We start from the raw sequence: 15,983 nt of genomic DNA, 5'->3' as shown, positions 1-15,983 counted from the left end.
CTGTAACTTTAGCGTCGTTGGATAACCAGTCAAAATCTAGCGAGCAACAGTAGCAATACTCAGTTGCAATATACAAGAAGTGTGAGAATTGAGAGAAGCGTGAACCCAAAGACCACTGATCAGCAAGAGTAGAAAATTGCAAAAACTGAGAAGTAAATAACTACTCAACAAGAAATGATCACCATATGTTGTCGCTGCAAACTGATCTGATCACTGATTTCTACCATTAAGAGCCTCAAATTACAAATTACAAATTGCTTGTTAACCGAAATCATGTGCATTCAGCTGATAGGAACAGCTTTGATATGTGCTCTTGGAGAGTGTGGTAATCACCAGGTTTGGCACAGTTTGTCGTTGAATTCTACTGTATTTTGCCATGTTTTAGCAAAATCCTTACAAAGTTACCATGGCAACAGTGCAGTTTCTTGCACTTTGCTTATTTGTCATTATGGGCACAAACTCTGGGTGGCATTTGGTACCAATGTTGTTGAATAATTCCTACCCACTTAGGCTAGAAATTCACAATTGTACTTTTTTAATCTACCCGTACAATGTGTGTTAACTTTTACAAAGTAAAATCCATCCATCTTCCCACCAGATGTCCATTGAGCTGGCTTCAGACAGCAAGGATTTCCCTTCAGCGCTGGCCAGAATGAAAGTGGCCGAGATGAGGGGAGCCAAGATCGTCTCCCTCCCGTCCAACCAGCCACACCTCCCCATCAGGATCCCCACTGGATCTGTGGACAGTGATAGCAAGAGCTCATCCCGCAGTGTGCAGACGGATAGCGTGTCAGCCCTGGTGAGAATTAAGGCTAGGGATAATGTTGCCCTGGATGTTACTGGAGCATGATTATTCAGATGGATAAATGTTGTCCCTCGTCATTTCTGCTGGATTTGTTGCAACTGTTTTGGCAGTGATGAAATTATATCAAATGCACAAGAAATCATCCTTTGATGACTATTAAAAAGCATGCATATCACTTTAAACCAAAGTGCCTGTGGAATTTCATGCTGAGTGCAATGTAATTGGCTTTTTATTTCATTTTTCTAATCATGCGTCACTCTTGCTGCTAATAAGGTTCCAGATAAGGAATCTGATGACAAGCATGGACCCGCTACTTCAGCAAGAGGTTGCACAGAGGGAGTACAAACAAGTGAAGGGCACAGCCAAGATCAGCCCAGGAAGAGGCAAATGCGGGGGGAGGGGAACAGGCTACAGGAACAGCCAAGCAGAGAGTGGATGGATGAAACTCTTCAAGTCGACTTGAAGCCACTTGATTCTACAGCAAAAGCAAAGACACAATACGAGGTAGAAATCTGTATTTGCAATTTATTTTGATCTCAGTAATACATTTTATTTCTTGAATAATCAATTGCAAATAAAATTATGCCAAACTGTTACAAGTGCGGAGCTGTAAGTGGTCGTTCTGATGTATTTGTCTCATGGCACTTTTTCAAACAGAAGTCTATTTTGTACTATTGACAGGCTCATCTGTAATGAAAGTTATTTCTAGAGTTGCAAGGTGGATACCTTGAAATGAAAAAGTTTCAATTTTTTGTTTTGTGACTTTGGTTTTGAAACGAACTACATGTATACTTCAGCTATTTTCTCTGTCCCCAGTGTTTGTTGCAGGTACAAAAAGTAACATTGAAATTGAAACCCTATATAAAGGTTTTAAAGTAGACATTCACAGAAATAGTTTGGACTTACCACAGCATATTTTATACTTGTATATTGTTTTGTGGTCACACAAAAACAATTAGAACCCTACATTGTAGACTTTTGAGGGTGTTCCCACAGAATATCCTTAATCTCATTGCTAGCATTGGTCCTTACCTGTTTTTACCCTTGAACACAGCTACAGGTTAACTTTGTTTATCGACTCATTTCTGTGCTTCTTGTTTGATTCCTACAGGCCAGGACTTTACACTCTTTACTCTTAATTCCTGAGGGGCAAGCCGTCACAGTCCATGGTGTTGCACCTGTGAGATCAAGCAGCAGTATCCCCCGCTCACCTCCTCAACCACAGTCAGGTGTGGGAGCAGGGATATCAGGTGCACAATCAATTTCTGCTGTTATTTTGCTTGCGGTGCAAAATGCTGCTTGTAGAGGGCTTCATGCTGGAATAACAACAGAATGTTTAATAAAATCAGAATGGTTATTTCACATGGATTACAAGGTGTGTCTGTTTGGAATTTAGGGCCAGTTTTTCTCACGTGGATCTGGATCTCGATCACTGGTTCGCTCCATCTTTTAGATAGGTTTTGGTGCTAGTGAACCAACGACGGATCACTGATCGCGATCTGAATTCTCGTGAAACAAACTGGCTCTCAGATGCTTCATTGGGAGTGCATGTGTTTGTAATAAAAATCTGTGGTGCAATTGCGAATACCAGGGCTTGGTGGCCGGGACCAGACAACGAGAAACACCTACCTTGTATGCCGCTTGTTCTGGAGTGATGATTCTGTGAGATCTAATGTATGCTGGGGCACTACAGAACCAGATTATAGCTTCACGCAGGTATTAACAACAAAATATTGAATATAAGTCTAAGCAGCCTTTACTTATCTCAAGCTCTCAAATAACTTGAGCAAGAATGAGTCACAGTAGGAATTAATTAAATGACTTCCTACGGCACATTGCTCCACTTGGACATTTCTCGGTTGTTTAGGTGTCTCCTGTGCTGCTGACACCATCGTTACTGGAGCGTGCCAGGAACAACTGCATGGTGATTGAGGTTTGGGACAAAAAGACGTCAGCTCAAAATGACCAGGTAAATGAACACGATTTTGTGTAATTTAAGGGGGCAATAGTTCAAGGCGGCTACAGGGAATGCACCACTTGAACTGAAGAAACTTCTTGTTCAGTGGATTAGGTAAATTATCCTTCATTCTAAGCTTGCTTGATGTGAATGATTTTTTTATTTTTAACGAGATGGAGATTGTAGATTGATTTTTAGGATTTCATCAAATGCCTGTGAAATATTTTCACAAATCCTCTCTTCCTCTGCAGCTTGTTGGTATTGCCAAACTGCCACTGCATCAGTTCTACATGTCCTTCAGAGATGACAGGATCGCTGGTACCCTTCTCAAGTCACAGGTGCACAGACCTCCGTTCATCCCATCAACCCCTCTCATGGGACTTGGAAGCCATAATAAGCTGTGTCTAAATTTCATGGCTGTGGCTTGAAATTACGCACAAGTCTATTGGAAGCCACTACTGCAAACTGGTGTGTGATTTCAAGCCTCATCCAAGTAATTCAAACATGGCCGTGCTCTTTCTCTGACACCAGCTACTTGCATTGTACCAATGCATCATGCAGGCGGGAAACTCTTCATTTTTACAGCATGAGCTATTTAGTGCCGAGTTGTCCTGAAGCATGTCTATCATAATTTGATGTTAAAATGAAAAGACACCCACTGCTTAAGATGCTGTACCAAAAATGGATTGGAAATTACAGCATCAACATATACTTGACCTTCCTTTGAAAACATTAGTATTTATTTCTGGTAATGACACCAGGGATTCCTCAAAAGTACCCTAGGCACCATAGCTTGCAAGCCTGAAGAAACCTGTAGAGAGGAGACAGTGAGAAGCAGTCACAATTTTAGAGGTGGGAGGAAAACCCCAGAGTAATATTCTGGGTAAAACCCTTGGAATCAGGTAGGGACTGAAAACCCAATCCACATGTAGACCAAAGAGCCGGGAATCAAACCCGGACCGCAGAGTTGGAAAGCGAGGAAAGAACCACTACACCAACCTGACTCGTCTAAAATGACGTTGTGTAAATATTTCTCTTTGTACACAGTACCCAGTTGTAGCAGTTGACAACTACGTCGACATCATAGATCCGTTCACTGGTGTCCAGCACGGCCAGCTGAAGGTACTTCTAGCTTTAGGATCTTCCGAACAGGTCAGTCATGTTTATGTACAAAGCATTGTTGAATCTGGACAAAATGACGAGGGCTTGCCCAGAATTGAGGATTTTCAATCACATGACCTTGATGGCCATTATTCAATTTACAAAGGTGTGTGCAGAAACGCACACACCTTTGAAGTCTCTCAACATTCCAGCGTACATGACATCGCCAGTAGAAATACCCAGATATGAAAATGCAAACGCCTCCGGGGACATGGTACGTTTCCTGAAATGCCTTTGCCCCTCATGTTACATCACGTGAAAAACCTCTATATCAGTGTTGCTTGCAGTTGGTTTGCAAAAGTTTTTTGAGAGGTATTTTGTGAAAGCAAAGCACATTTTTGTTTTCATCTCTGGCGATGTAATGGCGTTACTTTTTGTGTGACTGAACTTTTATTCTTTCCTTATTTTAATTTCGGCATTATACAGCTTTTCACTAATGCTCAAGCAGGCTTGAAAAAAACATAAAACGCCCATTATGTTGTTGTTAAACAATGCTCCCTTTAGATCTCTGCCCTTCAGAGGTTGAAGTGTGACAAGGACGCTATTGATACAAGACCTTTGAGGCCTGGTCATTACCTGGAGAGGTAAACTTACAGAAATATCCACAGGCTTTTTCTATCACAGTTGTTCTTCACTTATATTTAATCATGAAGTAAGAAAGAGTAATCTGGGCGCAGCTTCTACATTACCAGACAACTGATTTTTATGAAGTTTTATGGGTCTTCTTCAAGAGCACCTCTAAAGAAAACATTTTCTCTTATTGTATCAGTTCAAATAAATATGGAAGCATCCAAATTGAACACAGTGTCATTTGTCTTCAGAGCTCAACTATAACAAGCTAAAAAGGACTTTTTCTGTTAATGCCAAGATGTGAATTCTTAATGTAGATTTTGTCATTCTGAGGAAACGGAGAAAACGAGGGGAACCCTCACCCTGTGTTCATAGTGGATAAACCCTTGTGCTAGCTAAACAATGGCTACAAACAATGGCTACATGCATTGTTTGGCATGCACAAGGGTTTATCCATTACGAACACAGGGCGAGGGTCCCCCTGGTGTTTCTCTGTTTTCTGAGAATGACGCAATCTACATTTAGAATTCATATCTTGGCACGAACAGAAAAAAGCTCATTTAGCTTGTTATAGTTGAGCTCTGAAGACAAATGACACTGCATTCAATTTGGATGCTTCTATATTTATTCGAACAGATAAAATCAGAAAAAAAAAGTTTTCCTCAGAGGTGCTCTTCGATAGTAGTCACCCTGTCATTATAAAGTATTTCTGCAAAACAGCCCAACTTATTAAGCTCCTCCTCTCTTTTTGTTTGCAGGGGTGAAGCCGTTACAAAGAACAGGGCGGAAAGAGAATCCTCACAAGATGAGCTGGGTATTTAGATCTCTTTTATTTATAGAAGCTATGCAAACGGTTACCAACCTGAAGACCTTAAGACCGGGCACGTGTCGAAAGATTTCAAGGAGCAGATTTCCCTGCTTATGGAGTTTGGTTTGAAGCCTTGACAGTCCACAAAAACTGCACAGTGGCGCTTGAGAAGAGATATTACAGTCACTTTACCACAGGGTCTGCGTTTTTACTCCTATGAGCATTGAAAAATACATGTTGACCTCAGAATGATGTTTGCAATTTCATGATGCTTCTCTGCTCACAGCTTTTAGGCCAAGAGAAATGTTTCATTTCATGCAGGACATTAGGAAAAGAAGTCACCGTGGTTGAAAAACCAGTGTACATAAAATATGTTAGATTTTGTATTGAAATCAAGTTATGATTGACTCAGCCTCATTTACCAAATTCTTGCCTGATTTTTCTTCGATAATTAAGCAATGCCACGATTTAACATTGCACCCACATAACAGAACCAGCTTTCTGTTCCTTGGCCATCAGTTGAGCACATCTTTGAGGTCGTGGTGGAAGGCATCCAGTGCTTACCGCAGCTTGAAGACACCGTCTGGGGGGAGGCAGATTGCTTTGTCCGGTATCACTTCCCCTCCCAGTCACCTCCCAGGGGACCCCCTGATGGCACCCTCACTGTGCCAGGTAATAAGGAGAGTTTTATAAGGCTGTCTTGAGTAGGCCTGGCACATCTGTGAGTCAGGGTATTGTTTGAGGTTTTTGATCTCAAAGAGTGAAACCGGGCTTGGGATTTCTAGGGTTTGGGACTGAAAGGATAATAACCACAGTCGCTGTGGAAACAGGGAGTTATTGTGTGTGTTTTGGCCCAGTGAGAGAGATCATTAGTAAATATCTTGCAACGTTGACTGAAATTTACTTTTTCAAATGCAGTTGGCCCAGTCTTGACACCCCATCAGACCCCTACCACCCTCTGCACGCCAGACCCTACATTCCATGATGTGTCCCGGCACAGATTGCAACTGCCAAGAGGAACACCAGTCCAGAGAGAGCTACTGACAGGTAGGCTCAGACTTTGCTGAGGATAAACTGAAATTTCCCAATTGCATCCTATGAAAAAAGCATTCTTGTTCAAGATTTCTAGGTACCAATTGTGTGTTATATGACAGGTAACTAGGGAGACCTGACATGCGAAACACTCAAAATGTTGAGGCTGTCCACCCTTAGGGTGGGTTATCACATCTACATGGAAGTTTAACACTAAAAGAGCTTGATTGAATCATTGAAGATATACTCATAATGAATTCTTTACATGCCAGTCAAGTGTTTACCCCTTCGCACCGGGAGGCGGCTATAGCCGCCGTAAAAATTGAGATCCTCAGCCCTCTTCTCAGCCCACACTTGAGCGAACACGGTGAAAGAAGGCAGACCCTGGCTCTTGTATATATGGTAATTGGTCTTTGTGCGTAGCCCACAAATGAAAAGACCGATTTTGCATCATAATCACCAGATTCACAATAGTCCCCACTTTGAAAAGAGGCAACAGGAATGTGGAAGGGTGAGTAGAGACGCATGCCATCGAACAATCAGCCTTTTCACCGTGTAATTCAAAGCGTGAGGCTGGAATTCTTGGAGTCGGCTTTCAGGAAGAAATTTCCGTCGTCAAGTGTTGAAAATGTTAAGCATGGGACGGCCGATTTGTCAAATCCCCCTCCCCTAAAAAATTGGTTCTTTATAGAGTTAAGTAGTATTTTTTTCTATTTTATATTACGTGAATCATCTGTGAGCATTTGAGAATTTGCCGGTGGAAGATTTTTGACTGCATTTCATGCTACCTGGCTTTCCTTAATTTTTCATCTATGATTATAACTCTCTCTTCTGCCGAATCCTGTTCACAGCGTGTGCCGGGGTTGGCGGTGGAGCAGGGGGCATTCCCTTTGAAGTCTGGTGTCGTTATTACTACCCCAACATAAGGGATCAAGTTATTGCCAAAGTTAGTATAGCATACATGTGTTGAACCCCGATATTGTCACTTTGAAAAGTGAAACTGACACCTCATCTGCAACAATGTGTATTATTTGAGTGGTGTTTTGTGCAAAATTTGAAAAGTGGTGACTTTTTACGTTTCACAGAGTGTCTAAATTTGAATCCCTTTGTGGAGAAAAGTCTCATTCTCAAAACCTGCTTGTTTCAGGAAAGCTATATCATTTGTGGTTAAATTCTCTTTGGCTTGTTTATGTACAGCACCCTGAGTGTCACTCTTCGGCAGACAATGCTGCATTATAAATTTCTGTATTTTATTACTGTTATTTTTTCCAATATGAAGACTTTCTGAAGCTTTGTGCAAATTTGAGCTTTTCCTGCTATTTCCCTTGGCTGTTCTTCACAGACGAGCCTCCCCCTTGCCAAGCTGTGCGCAATGGTGACCATGCAGAGGCGCGGTGAGCCCAGCGTCCAGACGTTCTCCCTGCCACTCAGGCTGCAACACCCCGACCAGGACTCGCTGACCAAGGAACAACTTGCTAAGGTATTGGGGTCTGTGCGTACACTGCTGAGGGCAGTGTGTTATATAACTCTGTCTACTAGAGCTGTCGTTGACATGTGTCAGGCTTGAATGAAAGAGTGAAGTCAGAGGGAGTTGTAGTATACCCTCGGTGTCGTAGGCAAGTTCCATCCAAATTTCTTCACGAGTCCAGTCACAAGACTAGTCACAAACATGCATGTAGACATGCCAACTTTCAATATCTGAACATCTTGTTGCTTTTCAGCTCCAAGATGCTGGGCTATTGGATGTGACAATCAACTATCGTCACAGCATAGTACAAACAGGTGGTACCGTTCCAAGGAGCACAGAGACAGGGGGTCCGCAAGTCTGTCTGTCGGTGGGCATCCTTAGAGCATGTGGCTTGAAGGTAGGGTCGCCATGCTAAAATGTCTCCGACTGGCCCGTTGAAACATAGCCGATCTGCATCAGTAGCTGGTCGCAGGCTGTGATTATAGAAAGAATAGAGTTGCTGTACTTGATGGTCATTTTATAAACCCTTTATACCTGAACTCTCTGAGAATCTCTGGGGAGAGCTTGCTCAAGTACAGCTGGAATCCTCCTGCATTAACAGCGAACACGAATTCCTGTCTTTCACCGTCTCATTCTGTTTCACTGTCATTTGTGTTAAAGACTAAATATTGATTTAATGCTCCTAGAGTGCTGCCGTGTCTCTGGCTCAATTTGATAGCAGTCTGCAGTATCCTAGTGAGGTTGGGGTGAATGCCTATGTTAAAGTGGAGCTGTCCTTTCTCTCTAAGCAGGTACGTGTTCCTGGTTGTAAGTATTTACATGTATTGGAACCATTTGATGTTGTTAAGGGAATTGAGCTCACTACTTGTCTGCTATTGCATTCAATCGCATTCGCTGATAACATTATTCTAGGGTTGGAAATACATTTGCTCTCTTTGCCAAAAGGTGATGTCAAGACACTGCATGTCTGAGATGAATTTTTGGATGTAATTTAAAATGTTTGCATATGGCGCAATAGTTACAGGTGGTTTTTAACCTCTTTACCACATCATCAAGGTGAAACTAAGAGCAAAGACTATTTGATTTTAAATGGCCTGCAAGGAGAAAATCTCAGTGGGGTTCTACAAATGAATTCGAAGAAACTTTATCGGTTTGGTATGCATCTTGTATGATACTCCAGGAGGTGCGTGTCACCCAAACCGTTGCCCGTACCTTCGCCCCCGAATTCTCCCACCATGTGGACTTCCCCTGTTCCCTCTTTCTTGAGGACCAGGAGAGCGGTCACCTTAGCTTGGCCGAGGCTTTGGAGACAGCTGAGATGACCTTGCAGGTCTGGCACCAAGTCCCTGGCTTCAAATCAGGTAGGCATTCACAAGGGGGTTTTCCGAATCTCGGATTTGTCTCTGTCTCCTACATCAAAACTTCCTGTGGGCTTATAGACCGCACATATGTTGCCATACTGTTTGTATGGGTTGCCAAAGTTTGCAGAAAATATCACCGTTTCACGGGTGTCAAATTTTATCTCCTAATGCATATTTGCCCTATTACTATAGTTTAAAATAGGGTTGTATTTTCAATTATATTATAGTATTTAGTGGTAGCATATATTTAATTGGTGTTGTGATAGCTGCTTTAGATTTTTTTAACACTTTAGTGAAGTGTTCCTTTGTTTTTGTACTGACAGCCAGCCATAGTTTAACCCTCCACTGTTTGGCAGAAATACCGCTCTGATGTGGAGAATGCAGACCCCATACTATGCATCAAGCCAAACCGAAACAAGAACACTTCAATTTTTCCTGCCATATTTTAGGCTTTTCCAGCAAAACATGACATTTAATTGAATTCAAAACTCTAAAGACTGTGATAGAAATGAGGAATGGGTTGAGACGCAGATTCCCGAGAACCTCAGTTTGGCATGAGGAGCTTTTACGCACTGTGTTTTAGCAACCTTGCTTGTTTCATTAAGTTTTCTTTCTCATTCCTTGTAGACCACGACGTCAACTTTGTCACCGTAGACGGTGGCACGGGCAAACCAGCGGGGATATCCGCTCGTAGACTGTTTGCTCCAACTGGGGACATTCTACTCGCAACGACAACAATACCACTGCAGTCCCTTCTCTCTCATAGAACAGGTGAAAGAAAAAGTGCAGTGTTGAATTGAAACATTAGCACTGATCTTCAGAGCGAATCAGATAAAGCAATTAAGAGATTTGGCTGGTACTGGAGTTACCGTTGATATATTTTGGGCAGCATAAAGCTTGAGAAGAGAAGCATGGAAAACAGTTTAAATTGAAACTTCATTTTCTTGCAGTTATAAAACTTGATCATGAGTGGCAAGTTCAAAGTTCCTTGGGTGTCTGCTCGAACCAAAACATAAGTACAGGATTCAGGATTTCAAATACTTTTCAGTCTGTTCAGCTTTTTTCAGATCCAGCTTTAAAGATAAGTTTCTTGCTCCCCTAGAACTGTGATGAAATAAATTCTATTTTGCTTTAAGATTATCTGGTTATGAAAAAACTTTCCGACAAATATTTGCCAGTTGGGCCGAAAAGCTACGTTTTTGTTTGATTTTATGCAGAGTGGAAATTGATATGAGGACTTGTTCAAATTTGTTGTGCAAATTCACGGAATTTCAATTCTGGAAGTCATGATGGGAATAACACGGTTCGTTCATTGGTACTTCAGGTCTGCAGGGGTGGTACCCCTTGTTGATTCCTGCCCCGGGATGGACTGAACGAACCTCTGTCCATCCTCCCAACCTCCACTCGTCTGGTTCCCTCGGGATGGCAGGAGGAGGGGGGCAGAGTCTAGATCGAGGTGGAGGCGGCCTAGAGCTGTCCGTCAAGTTTGCCCATCAGGGGGACCGAGAGCGTGTGATCGATGCGGGGAGAAGGGTGGGCTGGTCGCCGGATGTGGAGCTGGAAGGAGTGGAGGAACTGTGGGATGATGAAGGTGCCTGCGCAATTTTCCTCTTGGTTTGATATAAAACTTTGTGAGTCTTCTGCTTGAATAGAGTGGGCAGTCTGTTTCGTTGCCGTTAAAGTTGGAGTCACTACAAAATGTCTGCCTATTTCACACTTTACTTCATTATCATGCCAATACTGTTTCTCTTCTTTGTCGATTGGACAAAGAGATACTTTAAGTTCAATACAGAATATTTGCAAGAACCCTAAATTTGTGTCAAAGATTGTTTATAACTTAAATTTATAATTTAAACAAATGTGAAATTTTGATGAAAATTAATGGACTTGTCCACAGAGAGTGAATATGAAGCACTTGCCTTGTAAGTCTTTCATATTTCTGTTAAACAGAGGCCTCTTATTGTGCCAACAAGTTATTTCATTCAAAATCTTTTGTATGAAAGAGGTTTAGATTTCAAGTTTTAAAGTTTTCCAAGTGTTACAAATGGATCTGATATTGGTCACCGCTGATGTGGGTTGCAACTGCTTGAGTTTCCTGAACTACACGTACCTATCTCTGGAACTCGTCTTCAAATCAGTCTTGTATCTTTTTTCCCCATCACTCAGACACTGCAGCAGGTTCCTACTCTGCTGACATCAATGTCCACATTGATTCTGCCTGGTTCCCCGTCCACACAGCACTGCGGCCTGGCCAGCAGGCTTTGGACACTGCTGCCAAGGCATACGTCCGTTACAAGTTTTATGACAAAGGTACATATTTCCAAGGGAGTCTGTGCAAGTGAAACCAACTTGGTTAATTTTGAAGAAGCAAGGTGTAAAAAAAATGTTAAAAAGGCGTAATCAGGTGTCTTACAAGCTTGGGTACGCCCACTCCCGCACCGTAGTTGTGGGGACATACACTCAACATTTCGCCTATTTTGTGGGGACCGAAAACGTTGTGGGGACTCAGAAATGTCCCCACAACTCTGTTCAAATTTCCCTAACAAAAGAACTTGCCCCCTTAATGCGGTGAATGCCTACCCATAATTACATGCACTGTATTCTGATGCAATGAAAATTACCCAATAATCATATAGATAGACTTCAGTTAAAATCCCAGTGAAATATGATCAACATTGTAAATTACATCATTGAGCATCTTCCATTGTAGATAATGCAATCTGCATTGGTTTGTTGTGATAGCAAATAAAAACTGAAACCATTTCTCCATAAACCCTGAACAAACTGAGAAACTCTACCTTCTTTAGTTTTACAATGAGGCAATAAACTTTTTTTTTGTAATTTTCCATTTTCACGTCGGACTGCATACTTTTTAAGTGACGGGGCTTGTCATTGGTTTTTCAGGTTCCGTTTGCTCCAAATTGTGTTACCTGGATGTGAATGAGGAGAGCTGTGTCACAGCAGATTTCAGGCACGGTCATCGCTTTCACACAGCACTCACTCAGCCTCTAGCTTGGTAGGTCATTCAAAATTGGGTTGAAACTCTCCTCTTGGTGCGAAATAAAATCCTACTTAGCAAATTTACATGCTAAGATGAAATCAGCAGGGAGCTCGTCGTGGGCAATGCCTATCAAATGGCATTGTGGCTGGTAACTTGCCCTTACCAAGCAAAACATTCCTATGCTTAGAATATAACTGTGGATAATAAGTTGAAATACACCAAGTTTTTGAACAAGTCAGCATTCCTAATTATAGTTATTCAAATTAAACTTACAAAGGGCATATGTATCACTTGCAGACAAGCTTAATCCACCTTTAAGGAGAGATTTTTAAATAATGGCCCATAACTGTGTTTAATCTTCAGGTATCTTAGAGAAGAGCGATTTGAGATTCAACTTTGGGTCAGTTACAACAGAGAGCTGTCACAGACTGACTCAAGCCACTCCCGCCCACGACAACGAGACAAGCTAATTGGTTGTGCCTACATAGACATGTCGGCACTGTGTGATAAAAGAATCAGGCAGCGCAGGATAAGGTAAGATATCAGAATGATTCAAGTCATAGAAACTTCTGTTGGATGATTGTAGTGACCTACAAATTCCCAGGGGTTGGTTGAAGATTCCCTAACAGCGCACACTTTTGTGTAAATTTTGTAGTATTTTTTAACCCTTTCAACACCGCACCCGGGATATCCCGATTCCATAGGAGGTCAGAAGTCACAAAGGTCACTGAGGTCAATAAAAAGTCACAGAATTGTAGCCCATCATCTGTCATACAAAGTGTGAAACTATTGTGTACAAATATGGAGAGGTTAACTTTTAATGATTTTTCACCAAACAACAGTCAATTTATTGAGGTTTTCTTAAATGTGTGTGGGCTATTGAGGGCAACTGTGTGAAAAGAATATGGGAGTGAAAGGGTTAATGAACAAATTCAAGAATGTGTGTTGTATTGACTCATGCAATGCATCAGTTGGTATTTTAGAGACACATTTTTCTTTGATGTACATTTCTACAGTGGGCTGTACCCCTTGTTCAGGCCTGGAGCCAGTGATCTCGGTGGAAGCTGCCTGCGAGTTCACCTCAGCTTGAAGCCTGTCCGTAGTGGATTGCATTATCAACAGGTATGACACCTATGTGTCGTATGTATAATTCACACTTCCTGATCACTCCCCCCCCCCGGGGATTGTCATGTTTATGAATAAAAGCGATGATTTGTATCCAAACTTTGGTTGCCCCCCTTGTTGTCTAAGAATTTGCCATTTCATACAAATGTATTCACATGTACTCACTGTAGTCTTAAAAATCATTTAGACCTGATTTTATGATCGCCGTGGAAATTATCAAAATGCAGACAAAATGTTATTAGCCACATTTTTATGCTGAAATAATAAAAAAACTACTGTTACTTTCCTTGGCCACTAAATAAAAGATATATTTTCTCCATATTTTAATCTTAATCTTGGTACAAAAGTAAGCAAAAATTCTTCACGAACTATAAAGCAGCACTTTTTAGTCATTCCTAGTTTTCAAGTGATTTATTTAGTGTGCACCTAATACACATCTTTTCAATTTATGTACATAATTTGATAATGACCTATTCCAGGAATCATTTGATGAAGCCGAGGTCCCCTTGCAAGAAGGGGTAGGGCGAGCCCATTCACCCCGCTCACGCCATCTTGCCTCCGACCAGCCGTCTCATGCCCCAGAGCATGCCTTGGATACCGAGGAGGCAGAGAGCAGACAAGAAGATGAGAGGAGACAACAGGAGGAAGAGGAGGAGAGAAGAATGAGGAGGCCAGTTCTGATGGGTGTGGCTGTGGAGAGGGCGATGCATCTCATGTCAGTCCCTTCCAGTAACAGGTGGAGAAGCGATCTGCCTATTCTGATCTGACTGCTGTTGGCATGGGGCACATCATCGGCTCGCTGTTGTCTAAAAATAGGGCTGTGGTTAGGGCATGATCACAGTCGTCCTGTCTTAAGCCAAGTCATACGCTGTTCAAATGAACCGAGATAAAAGCAACTTGTGATGGTCTGGACCACAGTTCTAGTTGTCAAGCATCCAATTTCTTGAGCGTGGGTTGTTCATTGCGCTCGCTGACCTGACCAAGCTTTAGCTGATAATTAGTAGATAATCTTTTCATGTTACGTTGCCATGGCGCAGTGCACATAGTCTTCCTTTGTTGATTAAAAAAAATCCAACCTGTTGGTGTGGATGATAACCATTATACTTGCTGATATGATAAAGTTTTTGGCATGGCTGATGTACCCAACCATACATGAAGATGACACATGGAAGCACTGCTCCTTGTTTTCCAGTTATCCCATGACTATTATGGGCAAACATCACATCAGGCCAGAATCTTGAAAGGCTTGAATTGACCGCTCGAAAGATCACCAGAGATTTTGAAAAATTCAAGATTTTGTTGAATTCCTTTTTTTTTTTTAAATAAAATGCAGTGAAGAATTCTGACACTTCATTTCTGTTGACAGACTGGAGGCTGGTCTGCCCAGTTGTTACGTGACATTCCAATCAGCTGAGGGACCCCCTATTTGCACAGCCACTGTGCGTGATACTGCCCAGCCTGTGTGGGGATTCGAACAGGATGTCAGGATCAGTGCTGAGGTCCTTGATCGCCAGGTATGGGGTTCAAAATCTTTCTGCTTGATGAATTTGAATTACCATTAAAATTCATGCTTGAAGGAACTTCATGCTTGGAGATACTGTGCTGATGCAGTGTTGGAAACCTCAAAAATGTGTGCTTGATTGACATCTCATAAGCATGGAATTCCTACGTTTCTCTTGGTATACTTTTCCTCTCCCTGTTGCAGAGTTTCATCTTTAAGGTGTGGCACCAGACATCCTCCGAGCCTGACATGAACAGCGATCGGATGCTGGGCTTTGCCTCGGTGGACCTGGCCCCACTCCTGGCCGGCTTCCGCAGCCTCAATGGCTGGTACAACATCCTGGACTTCAGTGGCCACTGCCAGGGACAGATCAAGGTGTCCATCACGCCCAGGGAGAGCGTGTCGCCTCTCAAACGCTCGCCCAAGCGGCAGGTTAGCCAGACCATCGTGGTCTTTCAGTAGGAGTCAGAGACTAAGCAGTATGTGATTAGCCTTTTGACCACCGGCGCAGGGTCAGAAAAGGAAGAATATTTCTATTCTCCCTGGAGCAGATGCCAGTCCATTGCAGGTTGATACACAGTACCAATTTATACTCCCGGGTGGAGAAGGTAAAGTGGAAGTGACATGACATGCCAAAGGCCACAGCTAATGAGCAGCAGTTTGATTCAGAACCCTGACATGCCAACCACTAGGCTGCATTCCCATTGATGCAGGGTCAGTATGGCTCAAATACATGTCTTTACGTTTAAGGATGAGAAATCTAAATTGCATTTGCTTGTTTTGATTTGGACAGACGAGCCCTAATACGTCGGCCATCTTCGCGCAAGGTTTCCCCCACGTTCCACTCACAACACTTCCAGGTCACCACCAAGCCAGCCATTCTGCCAGACAGTCCCCTCCGAAGTCAACCCAACCGCCGTCCAGCCACTACCAAGAGCACCTCCAGAATGTTCGCAAGTTCCATGCTGACCTCCATCATAGGCTGCGGTCACGGCAACAGGACCCCACCACTTTTGAGCAGGGGAGGGACAGCCAGAGAGGAGTAAATACGGCACCAACCATCTCTGTTGATGTGGGCCCATCACATGTACCTACAGCTGTCTCCAACTCATTTCTAATGGGAAACCTCAGGTATACATTGACAAAGTTAGATCATGCCTTACCACTGCGTGAAAAAAAGACTGAAAACCCACG

General features: G+C 42.6%; 1 protein-coding gene across 2 annotated transcripts in view; it reads left to right on the top strand.

Annotated features, from left to right (window-relative positions):
* LOC147799962 (C2 domain-containing protein 3-like) overlaps positions 1-15,983 on the top strand; it is a 39,921-nt gene that overhangs the window by 20,449 nt on the left and 3,489 nt on the right. For both annotated transcript variants that reach the window (XM_087132971.1, XM_087132970.1), the window contains exons 17-42: positions 599-799; positions 1,079-1,309; positions 1,917-2,055; positions 2,397-2,521; positions 2,673-2,774; positions 3,014-3,100; positions 3,810-3,914; positions 4,428-4,507; positions 5,252-5,307; positions 5,821-5,973; positions 6,220-6,348; positions 7,185-7,279; positions 7,676-7,813; positions 8,055-8,198; positions 8,488-8,592; positions 8,982-9,162; positions 9,790-9,933; positions 10,487-10,753; positions 11,329-11,472; positions 12,067-12,178; positions 12,527-12,697; positions 13,180-13,285; positions 13,768-14,024; positions 14,655-14,802; positions 14,994-15,221; positions 15,583-15,920. In XM_087132971.1, coding sequence (XP_086989097.1) covers positions 599-799; positions 1,079-1,309; positions 1,917-2,055; positions 2,397-2,521; positions 2,673-2,774; positions 3,014-3,100; positions 3,810-3,914; positions 4,428-4,507; positions 5,252-5,307; positions 5,821-5,973; positions 6,220-6,348; positions 7,185-7,279; positions 7,676-7,813; positions 8,055-8,198; positions 8,488-8,592; positions 8,982-9,162; positions 9,790-9,933; positions 10,487-10,753; positions 11,329-11,472; positions 12,067-12,178; positions 12,527-12,697; positions 13,180-13,285; positions 13,768-14,024; positions 14,655-14,802; positions 14,994-15,221; positions 15,583-15,920 — 3,986 coding nt within the window. The remainder of the gene's footprint in view (positions 1-598; positions 800-1,078; positions 1,310-1,916; positions 2,056-2,396; positions 2,522-2,672; positions 2,775-3,013; positions 3,101-3,809; positions 3,915-4,427; positions 4,508-5,251; positions 5,308-5,820; positions 5,974-6,219; positions 6,349-7,184; positions 7,280-7,675; positions 7,814-8,054; positions 8,199-8,487; positions 8,593-8,981; positions 9,163-9,789; positions 9,934-10,486; positions 10,754-11,328; positions 11,473-12,066; positions 12,179-12,526; positions 12,698-13,179; positions 13,286-13,767; positions 14,025-14,654; positions 14,803-14,993; positions 15,222-15,582; positions 15,921-15,983) is intronic.

This window comes from Acanthaster planci, linkage group LG02 (assembly GCF_054643075.1).
Source record: "Acanthaster planci isolate LZ-2023a linkage group LG02, COTS_SCS, whole genome shotgun sequence".
Taxonomy (NCBI): Eukaryota; Metazoa; Echinodermata; class Asteroidea; order Valvatida; family Acanthasteridae; genus Acanthaster; species Acanthaster planci.
This window is presented reverse-complemented; position numbering and strand designations above follow the sequence as displayed.